Genomic DNA, 27,359 nt, shown 5'->3' on the forward strand with positions numbered 1-27,359 from the left:
GTAGCCTAAGCAGCATTTCTCTACCATAAAGGAGATTATAATGGGATTTTACCCAACGCTGAAGTACAGAACTAACATTACATCCCCTCACGTCACACTCCAGGATTCCCCAATGACGAGTAAGGGGCTTTTCACATATCGTGCTTAAAAACGCATGGAAAACGCTAGGCACACCGCTTTCTCCTTCTTTCCAAAGCGCTCGGGCAGTTGCGCTCCTGAGGCATCTGCCGTTGCTAAGCATCCATGACGTGCTCTCTCCATGAAGACGCGGAAATTTCAGCAAAGGATAAATGGATTTGCAGCACAAAAAAAATCGCTTGCAGTAGCTCTGCTACTAAACTTATTTCAAAATGGCAATCCATATACAGCTATGATCAGCTGTTCCTTCATCTTGGCTGAGCTTTCAACTTTGTTATGGGAAAGGATAAAGCTGACTGGTTAGTTCTTGCCACATGACCCGTGGTGCGCTTGCGGTATTCTGAAAAGTTTAGATGTTTTTAACTCGATGCGGTGCGGACGCACCTAGAAAAAAACTAGGCGTCTTCATGGAGAGAGCAGGGACCCAAGGGACCATCAGACAATTCCACTGACTGGGTTAAAAGGTCCAATGTGTTTTAATAAAAAAATTAAAATTTTTAAAATTTTAAAACGTACTGTCAAATTCTAAATCTTGTGTTTCTCATAGTGATTATCTACAGGTGAGATTTTGCCTATACCTCCCTTCATATATTTACAGTATACAATTATTTACATATTAAAGATCCCTGGAAAGGGTTTTTCATGTTCCAACAGTTGTTGTACATTGCTAGATACAAGACTGACTTACAATTTTTTTCTTAAACAATATTTGTGTAGTGTCCATACAAAGAGAAATAAGTTATTTCAGTTTGAGTTAATTATTAATTTAGTGTAAACTGATTAATTTGAATTTAATATTGTACTATGTTTCATTTTGAGGTAAATTTGCAGATGGTCCCTAAAGCAGCTTAGGCGAATAGACAGAATCAGAATCAGAATCAGAATGAGCTTTATTGCCAGGTATGTTTACACATACGAGGAATTTGTTTTCGTGACAGAAGCTCCGCAGTACAACAGAATGACAGCGACAGAACATAAAACACATAATGAAAGAATAAAAAATACAAATAAGTAGATAGTGAATGACAATATACAAATTGACAATTGTAGGCAGGTATATTTACAAAATGCAGTTATGTATGTACATGTATATTATGTGCAAAATTTAAGTGTATACTAAGTATGTGTGTTAGATAAATAAGTGTATGTGTATATAAATATAAAGTGTAGTGTGTTCGCAGTTATTATCAGCTGTTCATAAGATGGATTGCCTGAGGGAAGAAACTGGTCCTGTGTCTGGTCGTTCTAGTGCTCAGTGCTCTGTAGCGTCGACCAGATGGCAACAGTTCAAAGAGGGAGTGTGCTGGATGTGAGGGGTCCAGAGTGATTTTGTCAGCCCTTTTTCTCACTCTGGATAAGTACAGTTCTTGAATAGATGGGAGGGTTGTACTGATGATTCGCTCAGCAGTCCGGACTACCCTCTGTAGTCTTCTGAGGTCAGATTTAGAAGCTGAGCTGAACCAGACAGTTACTGAAGTGCAGAGGATGGATTCAATGATGGTGGAGTAGAACTGTTTCAGCAGCTCCTGTGGCAGGTTAAACTTCCTCAGCTGGCGAAGGAAGTACAACCTCTGCTGGGCCTTTTTTACGATGGAGTCAATGTGAATGTCCCACTTCAGGTCCTGAGAGATAGTGGTGCCCAGGAACCTGAATGACTCCACTGCAGTCACAGTGCTGTTTATGATGGTGAGTGGGGGGAGAGCAAGGGGGTTTCTCCTGACGTCCACGATCATCTCCACTGTTTTGAGCGTGTTAAGCTCCAGGTTGTTGAGACTGCACCAGACAGCCAGCTCTTTTACCTCCTGTCTGTAAGCAGACTCGTCACCGTCCTGAATGAGGCCGATGAGTGTGGTGTCGTCTGCAAACCTCAGGAGCTTGACAGAGGGGTCCTTAGATGTGCAATCGTTGGTGTACAGGGAGAAGAGCAGTGGGGAGAGAACGCAGCCCTGGGGAGCTCCGGTGCTGATTGTACGGGTGCTGGATGTGTATTTTCCCAGCCTCACTAGCTGCTGCCTGTCTGTCAGGAAGCTGTTGATCCACTGACAGACGGAGGTGGGCACGGAGAGCTGATTTAGTTTGGGCAGGAGGAGGTTTGGGATGATCGTGTTGAAGGCAGAGCTGAAGTCCACAAACAGGATCCTCACATAAGTCCCCGGTCTGTCTAGGTGTTGCAGAACATAATGCAGTCCAATGTTTACTGCATCGTCCACAGACCTGTTTGCTCTGTAGGCAAACTGAAGAGGATACAGTAAGGGCCCAGTGATGTCCTTCAGTTGGGCCAGCACCAGTTTTTCAAATGACTTCATGACTACAGACGTTAGAGCCGCAGGCCTGTAGTCATTTAGTCCTGAAATTTTGGGTTTCTTAGGGATGGGGATGATGGTGGAACGTTTGAAGCATGAAGGGACTTCGCACAGCTCCAGCGATCTGTTGAAGATCTGTGTGAAGATGGGGGCCAGCTGGTCAGCACAGGATTTCAGACAGGCTGGTGTAACACAATCTGGGCCTGGTGCTTTTTTCCTTTTCTGCTTCCGGAAGACCTGGCGCACCGCATCCTCGCTGATCTGAATTGCAGGTGTGGGGGAGAGGGGGGATGCAGGAGGTGAGAATGGTGAGAGTGCTTGATTGGAGAGGTGTTCAGGATGGGTTGCAGGAGCTGTTAATGGTGTGAACGTTTGTTTGGAGAGGCATTCAGGGCTGGTTGCAGGAGTTGTGAAGGGTGTGAATGGTTGTGTGGGGAGGCGTTCAGGGCAGGTGATGGGTGTTCTTTCAAACCTGCAGTAAAACTCGTTCAGATCGTCTGCCAGTCGTTGATTCTCTACAGTGCTGGGGGGTGGTGTCTTGTAGTTGGTGATCTTCTTTAGACTTTTCCACACTGATGCGGAGTCGTTGGAAGTGAACTGAGTCCTTATTTTTTCAGAATAATTCCTCTTTGCCACTTTGATCTCCTTTCCCAGTGTGTATTTAGCCTGTTTATACAAGACATTGTCCCCCTTCACGTAAGCATCTTCTTTGGCCTGACGGAGCTGTCTGAGTTTTGCAGTGAACCACGGTTTGTCATTGTTGTAAATTAGTTGAGTCTTTGTAGGAATACACATATCCTCACAGAAACTGATATATGATGTTACGGTCTCTGTGAGTTCATCCAGATCGGTGGCAGCAGCTTCAAAAACACTCCAATCAGTGAGGTCAAAACAAGATTGTAAATCCTGCTCTGCTTCATTAGTCCATCTTTTTACAGTTCTTGATACAGGTTTAGCTGATTTTAGTTTCTGCCTGTAGGACGGTATAAGATGAACCAGAAGGTGATCAGAACGTCCCAAAGCTGCTCGTGGAACAGAGTGAAATGCATCCTTTATTGTGGTGTAACAGTGATCCAATATATTACTGTCTCTTGTGGGACAAGTAACATGCTGTCTGTATTTTGGCAGTTCACGGGAGAGATTGGCTTTGTTAAAGTCCCCAAGAATGATTAAAACAGAGTCCGGGTGTTGTTGTTCTGTGTCTGTGATCTGATCAGCGAGTTTCTGTAAAGCTGAGCTCACATGCGCTTGCGGAGGGATGTAAACACTGACCAGAATGAACGAGTGAAACTCCCGCGGCGAATAGAACGGCTTGCAGTTAATGAAGAGTGTTTCGAGATTTGAGCAGCACATCTTCTTTAACACAGTTACATCTGTACACCACCGTTCATTGATGTAAAAGCATGTCCCGCCGCCGCGTGATTTCCCCGTAGATTCTGATTCGCGATCCGGTCTAAACAGCTGAAAGTCCGGCAGATGGAGCGCGCTGTCCGGTATGGTGTCATTCAGCCAGGTTTCCGTGAAACACAGAGCAGCAGAGTGTGTGAAATCCTTATTTGTCCGAGAAAGCAGAAGGAATTCGTCCGTTTTGTTGGGTAGAGAGCGGAGATTTGCCAGATGGATGCTAGGCAACGGCGTTCGAAATCCGCGCTTCCTGAGTCTGACGAGCGCTCCCGCTCGCTTCCCCCGTCTGCGCGTCCTGAAGCATTTGATCAGCGCCGCTGCTCCTCCGATAACAATGTTCACTAAAACGTCTGAATAATTGAAATCCGGAAAAACATCTTGTGGTGCGTTCTGCCGAATGTTCAGCAGTTCTTCCCTGGTGAAACTGATGGCAGGAATATAACTAAAGACAGGACAAACTAACAAAAACACAAAAACATATGCAGAGCTCGTCACGGAGGCAGCCATCCTGTATCGGCGCCAGTAAGATATCAAACATAAATATCAGCAAATATCAAACATAAAACTACGCCGCTTGGTTTTCTTTTTACGAAAAAAAAAAAATTATTTGGTGAAACTTTTTGGTTTGTGGGGCTTATTTCTGTGCTCATCTGATGAAATGTACATAATATACAGTAATATATTGTATTAATTAGATGCCGAATTTAATATATTGAGGCAATAAAAGACGTTAATTTTTTAACGTTAAAGTTTAACACGGAGTTTTTCTTATTAAGTGACTTGGATAAAAGCGTCTGCTAAGTGAATAAATGTAAATGTAATCGCTGTTAGTGCGCTGAGCCAGTTTTCTTTTCTTTAACAGATTTCTGAGGGGTAACCGTTTGCATAATCATCAATAAAGTGTAATCTGAGATCTGAGGTCTTATATCATAGTATTATTTGATTGAGAAGAGTTACTCGTCATTGGAGAATCCTGCAGTGTGACGTGAGGGGATCCCCAGTATTACAGCACAGCGAAGCACAAGCCATGACACAAAGTTACGGAAACTAAACAAGCAAAAGCAATATATGTCTTCCTTAGATGTAATGTTAGTTCTGTACTTCAGCGTTGGGTAAAATCCCATTATAATCTCCTTTATGGTAGAGAATGCTGTTTAATAGGCTACGGGTAACAGCCTTTGTCTATGGTAAAGGCAAAGATGTTGAAATAAACATTCACATTCACACAATCAGCTTTCCCACATGCCCCGATAATCAAAACTTCTGCTTAGCGCTTGCTCCAATTATGCAGATCAGTTTTTGTAACAGTATTATTTAATCCACCTGTTGCTGTACTGCTATTCCTGCAGCTCCCGGATGTGAAAGGGCGAATTATCTGCCGAATTTTAACCACTGAATTTGTGGAAGCGAATTTGGAAAGTGAAATAAAATGGACCGAAATTTGCCTGTCGAATATTATACATCGTATTTTTAAACCGATTGAATATTTTGGAAGTGAATTCTGGAACGTGAATATGAATTATTGATTTTTTAATTATGAAAAGGTGTGTGAAATATTTTTAATTGAAATATTCACAGCTTAAACGAACAACTATGTTAAATTTCAGGACCTAAAAATGCAATCCTTGGAAATACAAGGCATTAAAATGCAAGTACTGTTAATGCAATGCATTATTTTTCAGTTAGTGCTATTCAGCATGCTTTTTTGTTTCAAAGACATTTGTCATTATTTTACTTCCATACACACACACACCCACACACACACAGACACACACACACACACACACACACACAAAGAGAGAGTGAGTTTGAGATTGCTGGAGAACCAAGAGGAAGAAATTGGATCATATTAATCAAGTTCTGTTTAAGCATTCCTGTTGATTGTTGTTACATTTTTATAAAATTTTGATGTAACAAAATGCTTTCTCTGTCTTCTGGTTTGACTCTAATGATGCAAATAATGACACTTGAAATAGAGACTTTTCTGTTAAACATTTAATTATATTTAATTTTATAATGTAACAGTGTAATATTGCTATTAAATTACAGTAGATACGGAAAGTATTCAGACCCCCTTAAATTTTTCACTCTGTTATATTGCAGCCATTTCCTAAAATCATTAAAGTTAATTTTTTTCCTCATTAATGTACACACAGCACCACATATTGGCAGAAAAACACAGAATTGTTGACATTTTTGCAGATTTGGTCCTAAGTATTCAGACCCTTTGCTGTTACACTCATATATTTAACTCAGGTGCTGTCCATTTCTTCTGATCATCCTTGAGATGGTTCTACACCTTCATTTGAGTCCAGCTGTGTTTGATTATACTGATTGGACTTGATTAGGAAAGCCACACACCTGTCTATAGAAGACCTTACAGCTCACAGTGCATGTCAGAGCAAATGAGAATCATGAGGTCAAATGAATTGCCTGAAGAGCTCAGAGACGGAATTGTGGCAAGGCACAGATCTGGCCAAGGTTACAAAAAAAAAAATTCTGCTGCCCTTAAGGTTCCTAAGAGCACAGTGGCCTCCACAATCCCTACATGGAAGACGTTTGGGATGACCAGAACCCTTCCTAGAGCTGGCCATCTGGCCAAACTGAGCTATCGGGAAAGAAGAGCCTTGGTGAGAGAGGTAAAGAAGAACCCAAAGATCACTGTGGCTGAGCTCCAGTGATGCAGTCGGGAGATGGGAGAAAGTTGTAGAAAGTCAACTCTTGTCTTGTGAGTCGCAGTGTTTTTGTACGTCTTCATCGCATCTACCTGTCTGTAAGCGCTCATACAGTCGCGAGTTTCTGCTCGATGTTGGCAGAACCGCATTTTTACAGTTAAATTCCGCGCACGCGGAACACCTGTGGGATCTCGGTCTGCTACGGAGGCCTACACCACCACCGACCCCCACTACTGCATCTCGCCCACAGCGGAGGTGCCACAAGTGGTGTGAGAGGAAGCAGAAGAGGCGTAAGCGCGGAGGTTAGATTTTTTTTTAAAGAATAGAATTAGAATAATGAGTGTTAAAGTTAGAGGGTCAAATAAAGAAGATGATCTTGAAGATGGCTAAGGACTCAGCTGTCCGGATTGAGTTGGGGAGATCATTCCACCAGGAGGGAACATTTAATTTAAAAGTCTGTAAAAGTGACTTTGTGCTTCTTTGGGATGGCACAATCAAGCGACGTTCATTTGCAGAACGCAAGCTTCTAAGAGGGCACAAAGTAAGTCTAAAGTAACAAATTTAGGTAAATGGGTGCAGAGCCAGTGGTAGTTTTGTAGGCAAACATCAATGCCTTGAATTTTATACGAGCAGCTATTGGAAACCAGTGCAAATTGATAAACAGAGGTGTGACATATTCTTTTTGGCTCATTAAAAATTTATCTTGCTGCCGCGTTCTGAATTAATTGTAAAGGTTTGATAGAATTGGCTGGAAGACCTGCCAAGAGGGCATTGCAATAGTCCTGTCTGGACAGAAAAAGAGCTTGAACAAGGAGTTGTGCAGCATGTTCCGAAAGAAAGAGCTTGATCTTCTTGATGTTGAATAAAGCAAATCTGCAGGATCGGACAGTTTTAGCAATGTGGTCTGAGAAAGTCAGCTGATCATCAATCATAACTCCAAGGCTTCTAGCTGTTTTTGAAGGAGTCATGGTTGATGTGCCTAACTTGATGGTAAAATTTTGATGAAACGATGGGTTTGCTGGAATCACAAGCAGTTCTGTCTTGGCAAGGTTGAGTTGAAGGTGATGGTTCATCATCCAGGAAGAAATGTCTGTTAGACAAGCTGAGATACGAATAGCTACCGTCGGATCATCAGGATGGAATTAGAGGTAGAGTTGAGTGTCATCAGCATAGCAGTGGTATGAAAAGCCATGTTTCTGAATGACAGAACCTGATGCTGCCATGGAGACAGAGAAGAGAAGTGGTCCAAGAACTGAGCCCTGAGGCACCCCAGTAGTTAGATGTTGTGACTTGGACACCTCACCTCTCCAAGATACTTTGAAGGACCTATCTGATAGGTAAGACTCAAACCATTGAAGTGTGGTTCCTGAGATGCCTTTTGCCAGTAGGGTTGATAGGAGGATCTGGTGGTTAACCGTGTCAAAAGCAGCGGACAGATCAAGCAGGATAAGTACTGAAGATTTGGATTCCGCTCTTGCCAGTCTTAGAGCTTCAACAACTGAGAGCAAGGCAGTTTCAGTTGAATGTCCACTTCTGAAGCCAGATTGGTTGCTGTCAAGGATGTTGTTGTGTATGAGAAATGTAGAGACTTGTTTGAACACAGCCAGTTCAAGTGTTTTTGCAATGAAAGGAAGAAGGGAAACTGGTCTGTAGTTCTCTAAAAGAGATGGGTTGATGTTGGGGTTTCTTAAGTAATGGAGTTATACGTGCCTGTCTAAATGATGAGGGAAAAACACCAGTGTGGAGGGATGTGTTGATGATGTGAGTGAGTGCAGGTACAACTGCAGGAGAAATGGCTTGAAGGAGATGAGATGGAATAGGATCAAGCGGATCACAAGGATCATTACGGACATTAAAGGGTTAGTTCGCCCAAAAATGAAAATTATGTCATTAATAACTCACCCTTATGCTGTTCCAAACATGTAAGACCTTTTATCTTCGGAACACAGTTTAAGATATTTTAGATTTAGTCCTAGAGCTCTCAGTCCCTCCATTGAAGCTGTGTGTACGGTATACTGTCCATGTCCAGAAAGGTAAGAAAAACATCATCAAAGTAGTCCATGTGACATCAGAGGGTCCGTTGGAATTTTTTGAAGCATCGAAAATACATTTTGGTCCAAAAATAGCAAAAACAACGACTTTATTCAGCATTGTCTTCTCTTCCGTGTCTGTGTGAGAGAGAGTTCAAATCAAAGCAGCTGGATTTCCGGTTCGCAAACAAATCATTCAGTTCACCAAATCGAACTGAATCGTTTTAAACGGTTCGCATCTCTAATACGCATTAATCCACAAATGACTTAAGCTGTTAACTTTTTTAATGTGGCTGACACTTCCTCTGAGTTCAAACAAACCAATATCCCGGAGTAATTCATGTACTCAAACAGTACACTGACTGAACTGCTGTGAAGAGAGAACAGAAGATGAACACCGAGCCTAGCCAGATAACGAACAAAACATTGAATCGTTCACGAGTCAGAACCGTTTCTGTCAGACGCGTCCGATTCGTGAACCGAGGAGCTGATGATACGGCGCATGTGTGATTCAGCGTGAAGCAGACCGACACACAGAGCGTCTGAACTGAACTGATTCTTTTGGTGATTGATTCTGAACTGATTCTGTGCTAGTGTTATGGGTGCGGGTAAACCGAAGGCTTGAATCAAGGGCAATCATCGCCAATGACGCCATTACGTCGAGCGCAAAAGAACTGGTGAACCGTTTTCTTCAACCGGTTTATTGATTCGAACTGTCCGAAAGAACTACTGGTGATCCGAACACCGATGCAACCGGTTCTTCACTCGTGAACGAGTCAGTCTATTGTTCGTTATCTGGCTCGGCTCTGTGTTCATCTTCAGTTCTCTCTTCACAGCAGTTCAGTCAGTGTACTGTTTGAGTACATGAATTACTCCGGGATATTGGTTTGTTTGAACTCAGAGGAAGTGTCAGACACATAAAAAAAAAGTTAACATCTTAAGTCATTTGTGGATTAATGCGTATTAGAGAAGCGAACCGTTTAAAACGATTCAGTTCGATTTGGTGAACTGAATGATTCGTTCGTGAACTGGATATCCAGCTGCTTTGATTTGAACTATCTCTCACAACAGACACGGAAGAGAAGACAATGCTGAATAAAGTCGTCGTTTTTGCTATTTTTGGACCAAAATGTATTTTCGATGCCTCAAAAAATTCCAACGGACCCTCTGATGTCACATGGACTACTTTTATGATGTTTTTCTTACCTTTCTGGACATGGACAGTATACCGTACACACAGCTTCAATGGAGGGACTGAGAGCTCTCGGACTAAATCTAAAATATCTTAAACTGTGTTCCGAAGATAAAAGGAGGCCTTACATGTTTGGAACAGCATAAGGGTGAGTTATTAATGACATAATTTAAATTTTTGGGCGAACTAACCCTTTAAGCCCCCACCACGGACCTGTGATAGCAACATCTCTCTGCTGAACAAGCTGAACACCTTCTTCGCTCGCTTTGAGCAACAAAACAGCACCACTGCACTGGAGTGGTTCTCCAGTGCACATGATTGTGGTGGTTCTCATTGGCAACAAAGATGAGACAAACTACAGGAGCGAGGTGAGCCGCCTGGCCGAATGGTGCAGTGACCACAATCTCTCTCTGAACGTGGAGAAGTCAAAGGAGATTGTTGTTGGCTTCAGGAGAGCACACACTCAGCATGTTCCTCTGACCATCAATGTTGCGACTGTTGAGAGAGTCAGCAGCACCAAGTTTCTTGGTGTGCACATCACAGAGGACCTCTCCTGGACTGAAAACACAGCAGCACCTGCCAAGAAATCACAGCAGCGTCTTTACTTCCTCCGAAAACTGAGAAGAGCCAGAGCCCCGCCCCCATCATGTAAACCTTCTACAGAGGCACCATCGAGAGCATCCTGTTGAGCTGCATCACTGTGTGGTGTGGCGCCTGCAACGCATCCTGCTGAAAGACTCTGCAACACATAGTGAGAGGACCAGCCAGGCCAGGACCAGCAGACTGAAGGACAGCTTCATTCATCAGGCTGTCAGGAAGCTGAACTCGTTCCCGAACTTGCCCCCCATCCCTCTTCTGTCCCAGGCACCACTGAACTATGAAACCCCCCCCCCCCCACCGGGATCCCACATCCCCAGGTCCTTCCACCCTCCCCCCACTAATATACGATGGCATGCACCAGTCACTTTGTGCAGCATTGGTCTGCTCACTACCTCATTCACCTTGGAACTGACAACATTCTACTACCTCATCAGTCAGTTAAATAAAATAACTGCTATTGAGCCCTTTGTCAATTTATCAGACTGAATAAGCTTCTTTTTTGCACTAAAAATCTTTTATCTGCACCGTTTGTTCACTTCACTGATTTGCACTCTATCTGCCATGTGCCTTGCGCTGCTTTATTTAACTTTATTTTAAATTTTGTCTTTTTTACATTCCCTTTTCCTATTGTATAGTTGTTTCTTATATTTTATATTTGATCTAGATTTTCAGGCTCTACTATTAATGTTATCTGTATGCACCGGGAGTGTGAGATTAATATAATTTTGATTCTCTGTTTGTATGTACTGTACATGTGGAAGAATTGACAATTAAGCAGACTTGACTTGACTTGACAATACAGTCTCAACAGTGAAGCATGGTGGTGGCAGCATCATGCTGTGGGGGTGTTTTTCAGCTGCAGGGACAGGACGACTGGTTGCAATCGAGGGAAAAATGAATGCGGCCAAGTACAGGAATATCTTGGACAAAAACCTTCTCCAGAGTGCTCAGGACCTCAGACTGGGCCAAAGGTTCACCTTCCAACAAGACAATGACCCTAAGCACATAGCTAAAATAACAAAGGAGTGGCTTCACAATTACTCCGTGACTGTTCTTGAATGGCTCAGCCAGAGCCTTGACTTAAACCCAATTGAGCATCTCTGGAGAGACCTGAAAATGGCTGTCCACCTACGTTTACCATCCAACCTGACAGAACCTTTTTCCCAAAAAGACTAATGGCTGTATTAGATCAAAAGGGTGCTTCTACTAAATAGCAATACTTTGGACCATGTGATATATGTTTTTTTCTTTTTTAATAAATGTGCAAAAATGTCAACAATTCTGTGTTTTTCTGTCAATATGAGGTGTTGTGTGTATATTAATGAGAAAAAAAAAACTTAAATGATTTTAGCAAATGGCTGCAATATAACAAAAAGTGAAAAAATTAAGGGGGTCTGAATACTTTCCGTACCCACTGTACATTAGAACTATTTGAATAACATTAAAACATCAGTTTAAATCAATTTTATCAATAAAAAACTAATTTCATGAAAAAGTGTAACAATAACAAGTATGGCACCAGTTTAAAAGTTAACAGCCAATGACTGCAAATAATTTCGAAGAGAAGAGGTAAGACAATCAAACATTTTAATCAATTTCATTAATAAAACACACATTTCATAAACGAGTAACAATAACAACAACAACTTGTGTGTTTTTGCATGGACTGGCTCCTCCTGTATTGCGCCAGTTTGTGAGAACAGCACCAAATGCTTGCAGATCTACAAGGAGTGCAGCAAGAGGTGACTGCATTGTTCTGTTTAGGAAGAGTGCACTTGGTCAAACAGCTTTCTCAGTCAGGGCTGTTCATGAATGGAACCTTATTCCAATTCACATTAGGAAATTTAAAACGTACGCTTCTTTTAAAATTAACTTAAAGAAGTGGCTAACAGGTAATCAGGACTGTCAAAATTATATCTTGCTGCTATCCTGTCTTCTCTGTCCTGCCTGTTTGTTTGTTTGTGTTTTTTGTGCTATGCTGGTGAGGTTGGCTGGCTCTAACATGTATGTAATATTTACATTTTTCTGTTTAATTTTTTTTTTTTTTAGGTGTGACATTTTGAGATCTGTCCAGGGACAGCAGGTGTAAAATAGCCTTTGGGCTAATTCTGGCACACTGTACATTTAATTATGTATTATAAGTGTGTATTGTTCCTGTTAAATAAACCTGAAATAAATAAATAAATAAGTGTGTGTGCTTGTGATCGGAAAGTTTTGACAGATAAAGCCGTTTTCATCAAAAATTCCATTCTCTTCACCACATACAGTACTCTTCAACACACATACACATGCCTCACTAACATGCACACACAAACATAGTTGAGCACACATTAACACACATCACATACAACCACATTTAGAAGGTAAAATGTGAAAAAGGTGTCACAAATGTCACAACAATAAAATCCTTTGCAGTTAAACCTTTAAATGTATATAGTACTAGACACAATTTTTAAATACAAAGGCCTACACTTTATTGGATGAATTACTGGTGCGAATATGACGCACAATGTAGAGATGGAGGCGGTGTTATTAACCGGTTAAGGCGGGCATACACTGTGCGATTTCTGTGCTATTTCGGCAAGGTACCAACTCACACTGTACGAGTAGATCGCATGCGATGTAAAGCCAAAACTCACGATTTTTGTACACTCACTGTACGGTCCGATCGTCGAGTTGCTATTTGACTGCCCACTTTATACATGGGGAATCAACACGTAGGATCCTTCAGAACCCAGATGTTTTTGGCTGTTTCAGAATAAACATGCTTTCCCGGGATAAACGCACTGCTTTGGTGATATGCAGAATTCTGTGTGCTGAAACGTAAAAAAAAAAAAAAAAAAACTACACGCGCAGGTGGCTCGGAAGACGTGGCCAATATGGTTTATCCATTTTGCAACGCGAACTGGAGTTAAGCAGGGGTTTTCTTCCCTCATTTATTTTTATTTTTCTTTGCCATAACTCCACAAGTTATCCCTCCATCACTTCAGTCCACACTACACGTCGTGTCACCATGGTTTCGTTATGTTTTCGCGCCTGCGCAGTGAGTGAAACGCGGAAAATCGGCTCGTAGCCATGCTTTAATAGTGCGATACCTCACGAGATCGCCTCTCGTTTTCCCTTGTACACTGCACGAACACTGCATGACAAATGATGCACAAAAATGCTGAAAATCGTCCCAACCCGAAAAAGAGTCGCACAAGTCAGAATTCGGCTCATAATTGGATGAAAATCGCACAGTGTATGTCCGGCCTTACCGTGTTATCTGTTGACCAACTTCCTGGTTCAGGTCTCCGCTGCAGATGTGATGGAACGACCTCAGCAGATTCCGCGATTCTGAAAGCACAAACTGATGTGATATTAAGTGTCTAATAAATGCAGACTTCCTCATTGCATGATTCTAATATTCTTGTAAAGATTACAAGTTATTGGTATGATCACCCATAGCGGCTACCGAACAACCGAGCTACCGATCTACACCAGATCTCTGGATTCCAGACAGGACTCTTGGTGTCACATCGTGCAGCTGCTTAATCAAGGAAATGTGACCATGTTAACTTGTGAATGTGTTTACCTATCATGAAAACAAACCATACTGTAGCAGAACCCTGACTACATTTTATGGTTTATGATGTTGAAGAACATTTCAAGACTTCTCAGACAACTGTAAATTTGTGGCTACTGTGGTTTAATTATAAACGCTAACGTTAACTCATATTTACCAAAGTAAAAACATGGTACATTTTCTTTAGCGACTGTTATTTTACTTGATTATACAAGTATTTGAAATATTAGCTTTATTCTCTAATAAAAAAATCAGTATATAAATGTAATACTTTGTACCTTGAGACTTGCTTTCACTAGCCAATTACTTAAAAATTATAAAATATAAACTGTATTTTCTGCTTGTGAATATATTTGCAAACAGAAAATACTGTTTATATTTCATAATTAATATTTAGTTATACAGTTAATATTTCAAAAACTTGTATAATCAAATAAAATACTAGCTAGTGAACGCAGATAACAAGTTAACAGGTTTATAATGTAATATTTATATGCAGCATTTCAGCGCAATCTTATACGTTTACACTTCATTCAAATCAAGTCACGTTTCCAAGTAATGCTACGAGAAAATAACGGCAACATGGAAACAACGTTAAGTTACATTCATGTAATGAGACATCAGCAGTCTATAAAGAAAATGTACCATGTTTTTACTTTGGTAAATATGAGTTAACGATAGCGTTTATAAGTAAACCACAGTAGCCACAAATTTACAGTTGTCTGAGACATCATGAAATGTTCTTTAACATCATTAACCATAAAATGTAGTCAGGGTTCTGCTATGGTTTATTTTCATAATAGGTAAACACAGTCACAAGTTAACATGGCCACATTTCCTTGATTAAGCAGTGATGCCGAAGGTCCTGTGTTGAATCCAGAGATCTGGAGCTGATTCGGAGTAGATCGGTAGCTTGGTGGTTTGTGTCGTTTCGCGGCGCACCATCTTTTAAAGGTACAATTTGTAAGATATTTGCAGTAAAATATCCAAAAAACACTAGGCTAGTGTTATATATTTTGTCCAGCTGATTACTTACAATATCTCTAATGTTTTAAACTACTTGTAAATCATGAGAAAATTCCCATTCTAAACAGTGACACGGGGCAGTGCAGTCGCATGTCAATGACATTAGTTACCCTTTGTTACCGCCTTTAATGACGTAGAAACCACATGACAACAGTGTCGTGGACAAATGTGGAACGCGGGGGCATCGCGTCTCTAGACCCACGCAAGGACGCGTCTGATCCATAGTCTGATCATGTCTTTGCATTGACTTTGTATGTAATCTACTCTCTCAGACCACTGAACTCACGTTTACTATGTATGCCCAATTATTGTGTTTGAATGTACACAAGTGTATATATTTGTTGAACAAGTGGTAATCGTTTTCATATCATTTGACTAAACAGTAATTCATTAATTTGATCATTTTGGGTAGAAGACAACAAATCCCATCATTCCATGCTCCTTCTTAGCGTAATCAAACCACGCGATTGTTATTGTTTTGGTAGTGCACCCTCTAGTGGCAGGTCCTACAACCTGTACCTTTAACGTGTGTTTGAAACCCGCGGCAACACAGACTTACTTTGTTTTTATTTTTTGTGTATCCTACTTACTGCAGCCGCTACGGGTGATCATACCAATAACTTGTAATCTTTACAAGAATATCAGAAACATGCAATGAGCAAGTCTGCGTTTATTAGACACTTAATAATATCACATCAGTTTGTGCTTTCAGAATCGCGGAATCTGTTGCGGTTGTTCCATTACATCTGCAGCGGAGACCTGAACCAGGAATTTGGTCACCAGATAACACGGTAACCAGTTAAACAGTAACACCAGCAAGAGAAAAGGTGAAGACTGGGGAGTGAAAATCCGCAAATACACAAATAGAAAGAGCAAAGTATGGGAGACATTTGCCGAAATAATGAAAGATGATGACCAAAGTGCTGGCTTTGTCATGTGTACTTATTGCGATGCTATTTACACATTTGATAGCCCTATGTCTATGAACACACACCTGGAGCAGTGGGCAGCCATTTATGCTGCGGCTCCCAGGGAACAGTTGGGGGTTCAGTGCCTCGTTCAAGGGCACCTAAGTCATGGTATTTCTGGCCTAAGACTCGAAGCCACAACCCTAGGGTTAGGAGTCAAACTCTCTAACCTGCAGTAGCAGTATGTAGCCAATGCAATATATGTTTTTATATCTCCTCTCCTGCATTGAGGTCAGAGTCAATTAAAACAGCAGTCAATTCACATTATGTTGTCGTTATCTACAGGTTGAGAGACTGTGGTCTAAAAGCTGAAGGTTGTGCTGCTCTGGCTTCAGCTCTGAGATCAAACCCTGAGCACCTGAAATATCTGGATCTGTCTTGGAATATACTATCAAAAACTAATGTGAAGTCTCTCTTGGATCTGAAGGTTGATCCACATTGTAAACTGGAGAATCTAAAGTATAATTCGTGAGTATTTATTTAAAGCTTTTTATTGGATCAAATTTAGTTAAAGACCTCATATGTGTGACGAGACTATAAGATGATAATTCAGTTCCAATTTAGCTTCTGTACCTTAAACTGTGTTTAATAAGAGTTTAATTCTGCGATGTGACTGATTTATAAATACATTAATATTTTAATCTCTTATAGAGTGCCTTTGTGTGAAAAGAGAGAGTTGTTGATCATTTACTGTTGTTAATCTATGATCGTTTTGTAATTTTTTTCTGAAATGGGTCTGCTGATGTGATGTCATAGCAATAATGTATCATAATGTCTGTGCGTTTTATTGTAGGACTCTCAGTATTTAGACTTCAGTCCAGTTTTCTCAGGATCAGCTGATGGTGAATAAGGAGCTCTTACAGAGACACACAGTTCTACAATCAAGAGACTCAAGACACTGAGGATCACACTTTTATGACAAGTTTTAAATTAGAGAGCATCCAGAGCCTGAATACCAAAAATAAACAATATATTTAAAATGCTAGTTTTACACCTATATATATATATATATATATATATATATATATATATATATAGGTGAAAAACTAGCATTTTAAATATTTGTTTCTTTTTGGTATATAATATATACCATATATATACATATATGTTTTAATTAAAACAAGTAAACCTTTCAACTATACATTGTCTATTATAACAGACACATTTACACAGCATCTGAAAATTGTAAATTTGTAAATTACATAAAATATACACTTGTAAATAAAATATTTGTAAATACATTAAAACAGTTATTTTACTCTTCATATTCCTGTATTAAATTGCATTATTTATTTTTTCAGTTTTCTAATATTAGTATTATTTGGATCTTTTTGAGTTAAAACGCATTGTTTTTACATTTGTTTCGTGAATCAGATAATTATTTTGAGGTAACTCAGAGGTCCTCTGATACATTTAATCCCATCTGGATATGTTTGAGATTCATCAAGTAATTGTTTGGTGAACCGATTCTCAGACGGCTCATAGTACATTATAAAATTGTACGAAATAATAATGTATTCAGTGTAAATTACAATTATGAAAAAACAATCTGCAAAAGGCAGTTTGGAACTCGGGTCACGCCTAAAAAAAACACACACTTCAACCTCTGCTCCACTGGAATTGACACAAAATGTATGTTGTTTTGCAGTGTTGACTATGTAGTGTAGACACTCCAATTCGTTTAACATTTCAAATGTTACAACGGCTGACATGAGGCTTATACATGTGTTCGGTTGTAAATAAAGGCCAACACAATCTAATCCACAGCACACAAGTCTCAACATCACGATATAAAACCTGACAAAAGCCTATTTTTGTCCTCTCTGTATAGCCTGCCGCTTCTACACATTCTCAAGCTACATTTTTATTTCCATACATTTGAATTACTTCTGTAAAAAACTGTTTAAAATCACCCAAAGACGCAGAACCTTTATCAAACAACTCTTTGACAAAATTGCGGATGACAACAGTTTCCAAGCTAGGATTGGTTACTTTAAATTACTTACTTAATAAAATTAGTTTAATAAAATGTTTAAGGTGAGACTCAACAAAAGTGCATTTGCATACACATTTTTTATATCTATAAAGGAATTTTGACTAGTCAAATTGTAAATTCCAGATGTCAGTCTCAGCCTCTGCACAAATTTGCCAATCTTATGTGAATGAAACAAGTCATAAGATTTATATTATAATACCAATAAATCCAATTTGTTTTAAATCCATAAGAAACATGTATATTTATTATTATGTAATAAACCTAATGCATTTAAAATGCATAACATAACAATTACATAAGTTTTATCAATAAACCCAAAGTATTTCATATATTTTAAAAACAGTGGATATCATTACTTGTTATTTAAGACTAATTTATTCAAAATTACATTACATTACATATTGAAGAACAGGTTAAGTCAAAAATATAATTAATGTCATCTAGTGTATATATTTGGAAAAATTACCATTTTTAAATTTTTTCTAGTTAAGTAACAAGTTTAGAGTTTATACGCAATTTCTACTCACTGGCTTTTCGGGGACATTATTTGATGACTTGAAACTGATTGAGCGATAACATGAGATGTGATTCTGTTTCTCTCAACACTTCTAATGATGGTTCATGTTTATTTGCTGTGGTAACTATCTTAGATGTAAAGAGGAAGCGATGATCGAATCATATGAGTTCTGCACTGCTGCTTGTACTGGGGCACTAAAATTATCTTTCAAGTTACATTTAACAGCAAAACAAACAGTATTTACTTTTTAACTTTAGTGATAGAATTGGCAGAATCTTAAATCTGACACTTTGTTTCATATCACAAGTAACAAAACTTTATTAAACTTTATAACTTTGATTTATTGTTTCATTAAGTTTTGTTCATGCATCAAGTGAAAACGTCTCCGGTTACTATCATAACCTCGGTTCCCTGAGAGGCGGGAACGAGACATTACGTCAGCTAAGACGTATATGGGAACTCCTCCCTTCTCCACTTTCGCTGAAATCTTATGGGCTAACGCCAGCTGGGGACAGCTGGCCAATTGACGCGAAGCATGCAAATATTGACAGGTCAGTGGGCAGTATAAAATGCATGGGCGAGAAAATTATGTCAGAATCACGACTGAATGCTAGCACAGCTGATCAAACAGCGACCACGGCGGCTAACGTAATGTCTCGTTCCCGCCTCTCAGGGAACCAAGGTTACAATAGTAATCAATCACCCCCACACATAAGCAAGACAGTTCTAGCCAATGGCAGTGTCGCTAAGAATGCTCGCATCTGATAGGCGGAACTAGACCAATGAGACATCTGCTCCGACCCTAACAAAATATGCATATCTTCAAACAATAAATCGAAGGCTGCACTAAACAGGGCAGGAACAATGCAAAAAGCACTCAAGCATGAGAGTTAAACACAGAGTCGATGCCGTTTGCGGTGACAACAGCATAAACCATATAAACCATAACACAGAGTTAGCAGCCATGGTAACTACTTTATAGCTGGTTAACAGTTTACAACACATGAATAAAACTTAACTCACCGAAAATACATGTGATGCTACAGAGGGTACATCCAGCTTGTAAAACCTGGCGAAGGTTTTCTGGGAAGACCAGCCAGCAGCAAAACATAAATACTGGATAGACATACCTCTAGACCAGGCCCATGAGGAAGCATTTATATTGTCCTCGCAGAATGAGCTCTGATGTTGAGGGGACAATCCTTCCCCTGGCACTCGTTAGCATTCGATAGCATCCACAATCCAGTGAGAAAGTCTCTGTTTAGTAACAGCACATCCCTTATTACATCCACCAAGCACACGAACAGCTGGTACGACTGACGAAAGGCGGCTGAGCAATCCATATACATCCGTAAAACTCTAACAGGGCCCCGGCGCTCTGAGCATCAGCGTCACGCAAGGCTGACGGCTCAGCAGATAAGGCGGGCATGGACCTGTGCTCCAAACGCTGTATTAAGTGACTTCGGAACGTAACCCAGTTTCGACTGGAGAGTGACATTACAGTCGCCAGGTCCGAAACAGATGCAATATCGTTCACCAAAAACTCATGAAAGTCTCCAATGCGCTTCGCCGAGGCAAGAGCAAGAAGCAAGGCAGTCTTCAAGGAAGCTCCTTAACCGCAATTGAAGCTAAGGGCTTGAACAGTGGTAGAGCTAGAGCCCTCAAAACTAGAGCTAAATCCCATGGCGGCACGGAGGGCCTTGCTCCCCTGAGAAAACTGATTACCAGAGCGTGCTTACCGATTGTTTGCCCATCAACCGGGGAATGAAAAGCGGCAATAGCTGTCACATACGTATGTATGTTAAATGTTGTTGTAAACATAAATACTGTTATGCAAGAAAAATTGCAGACACAGTCTGACAATAAAGTATAAAGTAAAGTAAAGTACACCTTCAGCGTGGATGGCAAACTCCTGCTATCCATACTGTGCTGTAGAAAGCGCAAAACATCCGACACGGAACAGGTCCCCGGGTCAATATAAATGTCTTCGCACCATTTTGTGAAAACTCCCCACTTCAGAGCATAACAGCACCTGGTACAAGGTGTGCGTGTCTCCGTAAGTGTGTTCAGCACTCATGAGTGCAGAGTGTCCCACTCATTAGGGTCCCCGCAGTGGCCACACACGAAGGTTCCACACCTCGGGGCTGGGGTGCCATATCGTGCCGTTCGCCTGAGAAAGCAGGTCCTTCATGAGGGGGATTCACCATGGGGGAGCCATCACTAACTCTCTCAGGTCCGCTGATTTGGCCAATTCGGGGCCACGAGTATAACTGACGCTCTCTCCTCCCTGATTTTGCACAACACCATAGGCAGAATCTTCACCGGAGGGAATGCGTACAGCCTGGCTTCCGGCCAACTCGCTGTCAGAGCCACTCCCGGCAGTGGGAAGTGAGATAGCGAGAAGAACGTCTTACAGTGTGTGTTCTTGCTCGTGGCAAACAAATCCACTTCCGCCCTCCCGAATCGATCCCTAATCATTTGATCTGATCCTGGGTGAAGCCTCCATCTCCTTGAGGAATCCCGTTCCTCGAAAGCATGTTCACTCCATGGTTCAGAATATTGGGGATGTGCACCGCTCTTATGGAGAGAAAGTGTCAGTCCGCCCACAACAGGAGACTCGCTGCCTGTTTGAACAGAGCTCTGGAGTGCATACTACCATGGCAATTTATGTACGACACCACAGACGTGTTGTCGGTTTGAATCAGTACATGTTGCCGCTCCAATTTCGACCGAAAGGCTTGCAGGGCTAAGGACACTGCTTCCAATTCCAAACGGTTTATGTGCCACCTTCTCTGTGACTCCGACCACAGGCCTAAGGCAGGTACGCCCAGGCGCACTGCTCCCCAGCCTGAAGTAGACGCGTTCATCAAGAAAACAACTCCTGGGCTGAACATATCCGGGCTGTCCCAGAAGCCTATGAAATTCCCTCAGTGAAAAGACCTGCCCGGTCTGAAACAGCACAGAGTCGATGAAATTGCTCTAGAGAGAGATGGGCTCGCATTGCCCTCAAGTCCAAACATATTCCCAGATATGTTGCAATCCGACTCGGTAAAAACACGCTCTTTTGCATATTCACACGCAGTCAGCGTATCCAAATGGCAAAGCATTGTTTCCACATGACTGATTAGCACATCTCTTGAGTGGGCTAAAATCAGCCAATCTTCCAGATAATTCAACATGTGCATTCCCCTCTATCCTCTATTCGCTCTATTGCTCCCTCTCAAGCAGACTGATGTCTGCGTTTGAACTGGAGAGAATATCCGTGGTGAATTATTCCCAATATCCACGGTGAAATGCCCGGGATAGTCCTCCTAGCATCCATGAAATGACACAGTGGACGCGTTAGCTCTACGACCACTGATGGCTGGTTTTGACTAGGGCCCCTCCCTCGCGAGGCTCCAAGCACTGGCAGGAGGGCGGTTCACGGTGGCTATTGTATGGTGTGGCACTCTTGCGCCCTCAAGAGGCCATTATTATTAAGGGTAGTGGCTCTGCGCTGCTCTGAGACAGGGCAAGTGACACAATGTTGGGTGCAAGAAGAAGAGAAAGCTCTTTTGTTGAATTTGGACACATGCTTCTATTATGAATTTTTACTCGCACAAACAGCATTTAAACACATATAGCAATCGTCAACCGTAGTAACATGGGGGACATGATGCATCTGAACAGGGAGAGTGACACCGTGTTACTCTCGCACTCTCGCGCGGCAATTAAAATCATGGGTTGTGGCTCTGCGCTGCTCTAAGACAGGGCGAGTGACACAGGGTGTAAGAGGAAGAAAAAGCTCTTTTGTTAATTGTATACATGCTTCTTTTGTGGAAGTCACACAAACAGCATTTAAACAGACATAGCAGTCGTCGCCCGTAGATACATGGGGGGCATGATGCATCTGAACAGCAGAGAGTGACAATCTTCAAAAATGACCTTGTTGTATGATTTATGCCTTTTGAGTTAACCCTTCAGATTAGACTATCGAACTGTAGTGTTACTTGTTTAGGATTCAAAATGATATTTACTTTTACTTTATGTCATTATGTCCTTTTTGAGCAATCTTCTTTATCTATATCTTTATCTATATATTAGACCAAAATGTCAAGTTTGCCTAGGAAAAGCAATTATTATACCAGCAAACTCAAAATTGGATAAAAAATGAACAAACTAGGCTATAAATATTTTTTTATTGTGGGCTTGGATTATTATATTATTATATAGCCTAGTGTTTATTTACTGATAGACAGTCAAAAAGACAAATTAATCAATATTTTATTTATAACAGGGTTTTATTTATTTATAAAATAATAACAGCACAGATCCTGAAGAAACGGTAACAAAAACAAAGTGGCAGAAATGCCATCGCCTTGGCTAAAAAGTAGCACATGAAACACTACTTACGTTTATATTTTAGAATGTGATAATTCTGGGGTGGCAGGTGGGATCAAAGCGACAGAGTTCCCGTTTATAAACAGAGGTTCAATGGTCACGAGCTTTGGGCTCTGCTCTCAAAAAAATTGTCATTAGTTTTCATCCATAGTTAGCTGGGTTGACCTGGGATAATCAGAGAGTATTATTAAATATATATAGATATATTTTATCAATTTAATCCCACAGTTTTATAAATCCATTTGCTGATGTGTCTTATTTTTGTTTAATATTGTAGACCTAAGCGCGCGCACACACATTCATATGTTTTAAATATTGCACTTCACCTCAAATCTCAATCAACGGTATAAAATAGGCCTATTTAGTGTTTCATATATGATTACTGTAAACGTTTATAGTATTTTGCCCTATGTATCGTTTGACATTGTACGAGGTGAATGTCTGTATACTTCCATAGTATTCAGTTAGTGAGGGAAGACGGACAAATTAAACGTGCACGAGCGTGACATCACGTCATGTCATCGCTTAAGGCAAAACTGAAACAAACAAAACAAAAGTAAATGTTCGTAGTTGATTTTTCGCCATTTTAAAAGCCAGAACAGAAGCATTCCATTAATTACATTACGGATTATCAAAGTGCTTCATATGATTCTTTATAATGAATTGTTGTGTATACTTAATAGAAAAGTTGGTAGGCTACATATTGTGAATCTGTATGCACTGCAGCCTAATTAAATGTTGATAAAGGTGAGTGCTTATGTTACAAGACGCTTTACTGACTTCCGCATTTATAGTCTTTAAAGAACGTAGCCATTTGGTTTTTTTTTTTTTTTTTTTCTCAACCAACTGAACTTGTTTCGTCTTGGAGTGAACGCCGCGTCTTAAAATCCTGTTCGACTCGCTCGGATACATTCTGCTGAATTTAGTTTACAGTTTGTATGCGGTCCAGAGTCCGCACGGGCTTTTTGTGCTTCCATACGTGTTTGCAGTGCGCAAACTTTTATGCGGCTGTATACCACATAGGCTACAACTAGTTTTCCTTGCTTTACCCTGCGCAGAAAGTCATATGTCGACTGTGTAACATGGATTTGGACTATAGTTTGTAGTTTATAGTTTGTGTTGGAGATCAGATTCTGTTTCAAGTGTTCATCATGGATGATACAGAAACATTCAGAGATGAAGATTTTTCAGGATGCAGGTATTTTGAATTAATACTATATTAAATCACGTTTTTTTACGTGTGTGTGTGTGTGTGTGTGTGTGTGTATGATATATGTAATATATTCCACAGTATGCTGACTGTAATTTTTATCACAGTAAAAAAACTGTAATTGCAATAAGAGTAGTAGAATGATGCATTTTTTAACACAGAAAATATCATTTTAATATTACTATGTTAATTGTGTGTAGTGTATAAAGGAAGACACAGTTTTGCCACAAAAATAACAATTATTGATTTTAAAATGTGAAAATACATTAAAATGGCATACACATAGTATTACAAATATATAAAAGTATTTTTCAGTCAATAAACACTTTATTTTGTATAAACCTAAAAATCCCAGTGTGTTGTGATTGACTAAACCATCTCTAGTGTGAGTCTAAATGTCCCGCCCCTCGGCTCAGTGCTCCAGACCTGTTTTCTGAGCAGCAAATCAACATAGAATGATTTCTGAAGGATCATGTGACACTGAAGACTGGAGTAATAATGCTGAAAATTTATCTTTGATCACAGCAATAAATTAAATTTTAACAGATATTCACAAAGAAAAAAGGAATTTTAAATTGTATTCATTTCATACATTAAGCTGTGTTGGGCATAAGAGACTTTTAAAAACATAAAAGATCATACCCACCCAAACTTATGATACAGTAGTATATTTTTGAGATTTTACTTACTACTCATATAGTTTATAGAATCTTGGGAGATGCTGTCTGACAGAAGGTTCACTCCAACTCTGCTGGGTGCAGCAGGCCATTGAAGGATCTAGGATTAAAACAAGCAATTTGACACAGCCAACAATATTATGCAGTTCCAGGTTTATTAGAAGGAAACAAGCTAGAGCAGAGGTAAAATGCAGATAAAAGAAAAAAATAATATAAAATGATATAATAACATATGTGACCCTGGACCACAGTTCGTATATTATCACATTCATAAATCGGGGATTAAACGTGGAGTTATGTTCTGTATGCTAAATATGAAAACAAGCGTATGTGCACAGTACCTATAACTGCACTTTGCATTTTGCAAGATTCCAATGTCTGTACCAGTTCAGTCATTTCATTCACGAACGAGATGTACTAAATCAGTTTAACAAATGGAAAACAAGTTTTGGCTCGATTTCTCATTTTGTCGTTTGGGGTTTAAAAATAGGTTTATTTTTTAATGTATTCATGTGTGTTTTAGCTTTATTTTAAATGTGAACATTGTTGCACACAGAGAGAGACACATCCATGAGAGTGCTTTGTTTAATTTACAGCTTTTGTATCAATAAAAAAATTTAAGTGCTCTTTAAAGTGTTTATAAGGATAAATGAATGTGTGTTTGTGTGTATGTGTGTGTGTTTGTTGATTACAATAACTTTTTTGATGCAATAATTTTATCTCTCTTTTCATCATAGGAGATCAGAACCAGAGCCCAGCTGTGTGTCTATAAGGAGTGATGAGTCTATGGATCATATAGTACATTTTAAGAGTAGAGATACACAGCCCCATCTCAGGTATATGAGATTGCTCGCGATTCGTGTTTTTAACCACATTTTATATTTTAATATTGTTGCTCACACAGAGAGACATTAGAACACTTAGTTTTATAGTATGTATTGACATCACTTTTCCACCCGAACACACCCCTCAGCTGGACTGAGTGACAAAAGAGCCTGCTGCATTTAATAAAGAAGCTGCCAAAACGCAAGTAAAACAAACATTAAACTAAATTTTGTTGGACTCAGTATAGTGTTCCTTACAACTTACCAAAGATCCAGTGGTCCATGGATATTGATATGCAGCCAGGAATCATGTTTCTTGACATTTATATGTGCCTGATTTTGACCCCGGGGGAAATACATAAAGCACATTTCTGCAAGGGCAAAATAGTTTGGACCGGTTTAAATCCGGTTGATCACTTAAACCAATGTCATATCTATCGTTATATCATCCAGTCCCCAAAAAATAGTTTCTGTCAGTGTTTATTTAAAAGCATCCAGTTATACAGAATATAAGATGGTAAATATTTAATTTATGAGCTGTCAATAAAATATATAACAATAAAATATATAGATGATTTTACAGCTTAATTATAAAATATTAATATAAAATGATAACTGCTAATCCATTTGTTTCTTTGAATTGCAGGGATCCATTTGCTTCTCTTTTCTGTAGCTTTTGGCAGTCTATAAAAAATGTACCTCAGATTTCTTTTTAAATGCATACCCTCTATTTACAGGCTAGTCGCACTTTATTTTAAAGTTCAATTCTCGCTATTAACAAACCATTAACTATGACTTTTGCCTTGATTAGTAATCAGTTAGTAAGGTAGTTGTTAATTTTATGTATTGGGTAGGATTAGGGATGTAGAATATGGTTATTCAGAATACATGCTTTACAAGGGGTAATAAACAGCTAATATCTTAATAATAGGCATACTTACAAGCAACTAGTTAATAGTGAGAATTGGTCCCTATACTATAGTTATAGTGTTACTATAGTGTTACAGTTTTTGTATCAACATAGTGTAAATTAAAAACATTTGGTGCTCTTTGAAATATTCTTAAGGATAAATAAATGTGTGTTTAATAACATTTTTGTTGCAATAACTTAAACTCTCTTTGTTGTTCTTTTCATCATAGGAGATCAGAACCAGAACCCAGCTGTGTGTCTTTAAGGAGTGATGAGTCCATGGATCATATAGTACATTTTAAGAGTAGAGATACACAGCCCCATCTCAGGTATAACCTTTCAAGAAAACATAAATTTGGTGCTTTTATCCTCATTTTATATTTTAATATTGTTGCTCACACAGAGAGACATTAGAACACTTAGTTTTATAGTATGTACTGACATCACTTTCCCAGTGGAACACAACCCTCAGCTGGACTGAGTGGCAAAAGAGCCTGCTGCATTTAATAGGTAACGTCATTCTTGATAACATTATCAGGAAGACTGTTGCAGAGTTTGGGAGCCAAATGTGAAAAAGCTCTACCTCCTTTAGCAATTTTCTGTTTAACTTTTGTTGTTTAAGAATAATGACACAGGCTACAGCAAGTATATTAGGCTGCTGTCACAACATACTGTATTTATACATATGTGATTTCTTAACTTTATTTTTTCTTTGATCTGTTCATCAAAGGAGATCAGGAGCAGAGCCCAGTTGTGTGTCCTTAAGGAGTGAAGATTCTATGGATCACATAGTACATTTTAAGAGTGGAGATATGCAGATTGAGCTTAGGTAAAACATTTAAAAAAAAAAAGTTACAGTATATGGCATTTTATGTCTTAAGAATATTGTCAATAGTATTTTTAAACATGAGAAATTCTTCTTGTACTGTACCTTCATATGTATA

At 39.7% G+C, this 27,359-nt stretch overlaps 1 protein-coding gene and 1 pseudogene across 1 annotated transcript in view; both read left to right on the forward strand.

The window, feature by feature from the left end:
• The window catches only part of LOC127973020 (NACHT, LRR and PYD domains-containing protein 3-like), a 72,333-nt pseudogene extending 50,985 nt beyond the window's left edge, over nucleotides 1–21,348 (forward strand).
• A 2,597-nt stretch (nucleotides 21,349–23,945) lies between these two features.
• LOC127973021 (NACHT, LRR and PYD domains-containing protein 3) overlaps nucleotides 23,946–27,359 on the forward strand; it is a 60,459-nt gene continuing 57,045 nt past the window's right edge. The window contains exons 1-2 of the mRNA XM_052577057.1: nucleotides 23,946–23,992; nucleotides 26,646–26,744. Of these exons, the coding sequence (XP_052433017.1) occupies nucleotides 23,946–23,992; nucleotides 26,646–26,744 (146 nt within the window). The remainder of the gene's footprint in view (nucleotides 23,993–26,645; nucleotides 26,745–27,359) is intronic.

Source organism: Carassius gibelio, chromosome B15 (genome assembly GCF_023724105.1).
Source record: "Carassius gibelio isolate Cgi1373 ecotype wild population from Czech Republic chromosome B15, carGib1.2-hapl.c, whole genome shotgun sequence".
NCBI lineage: Eukaryota > Metazoa > Chordata > Actinopteri > Cypriniformes > Cyprinidae > Carassius > Carassius gibelio.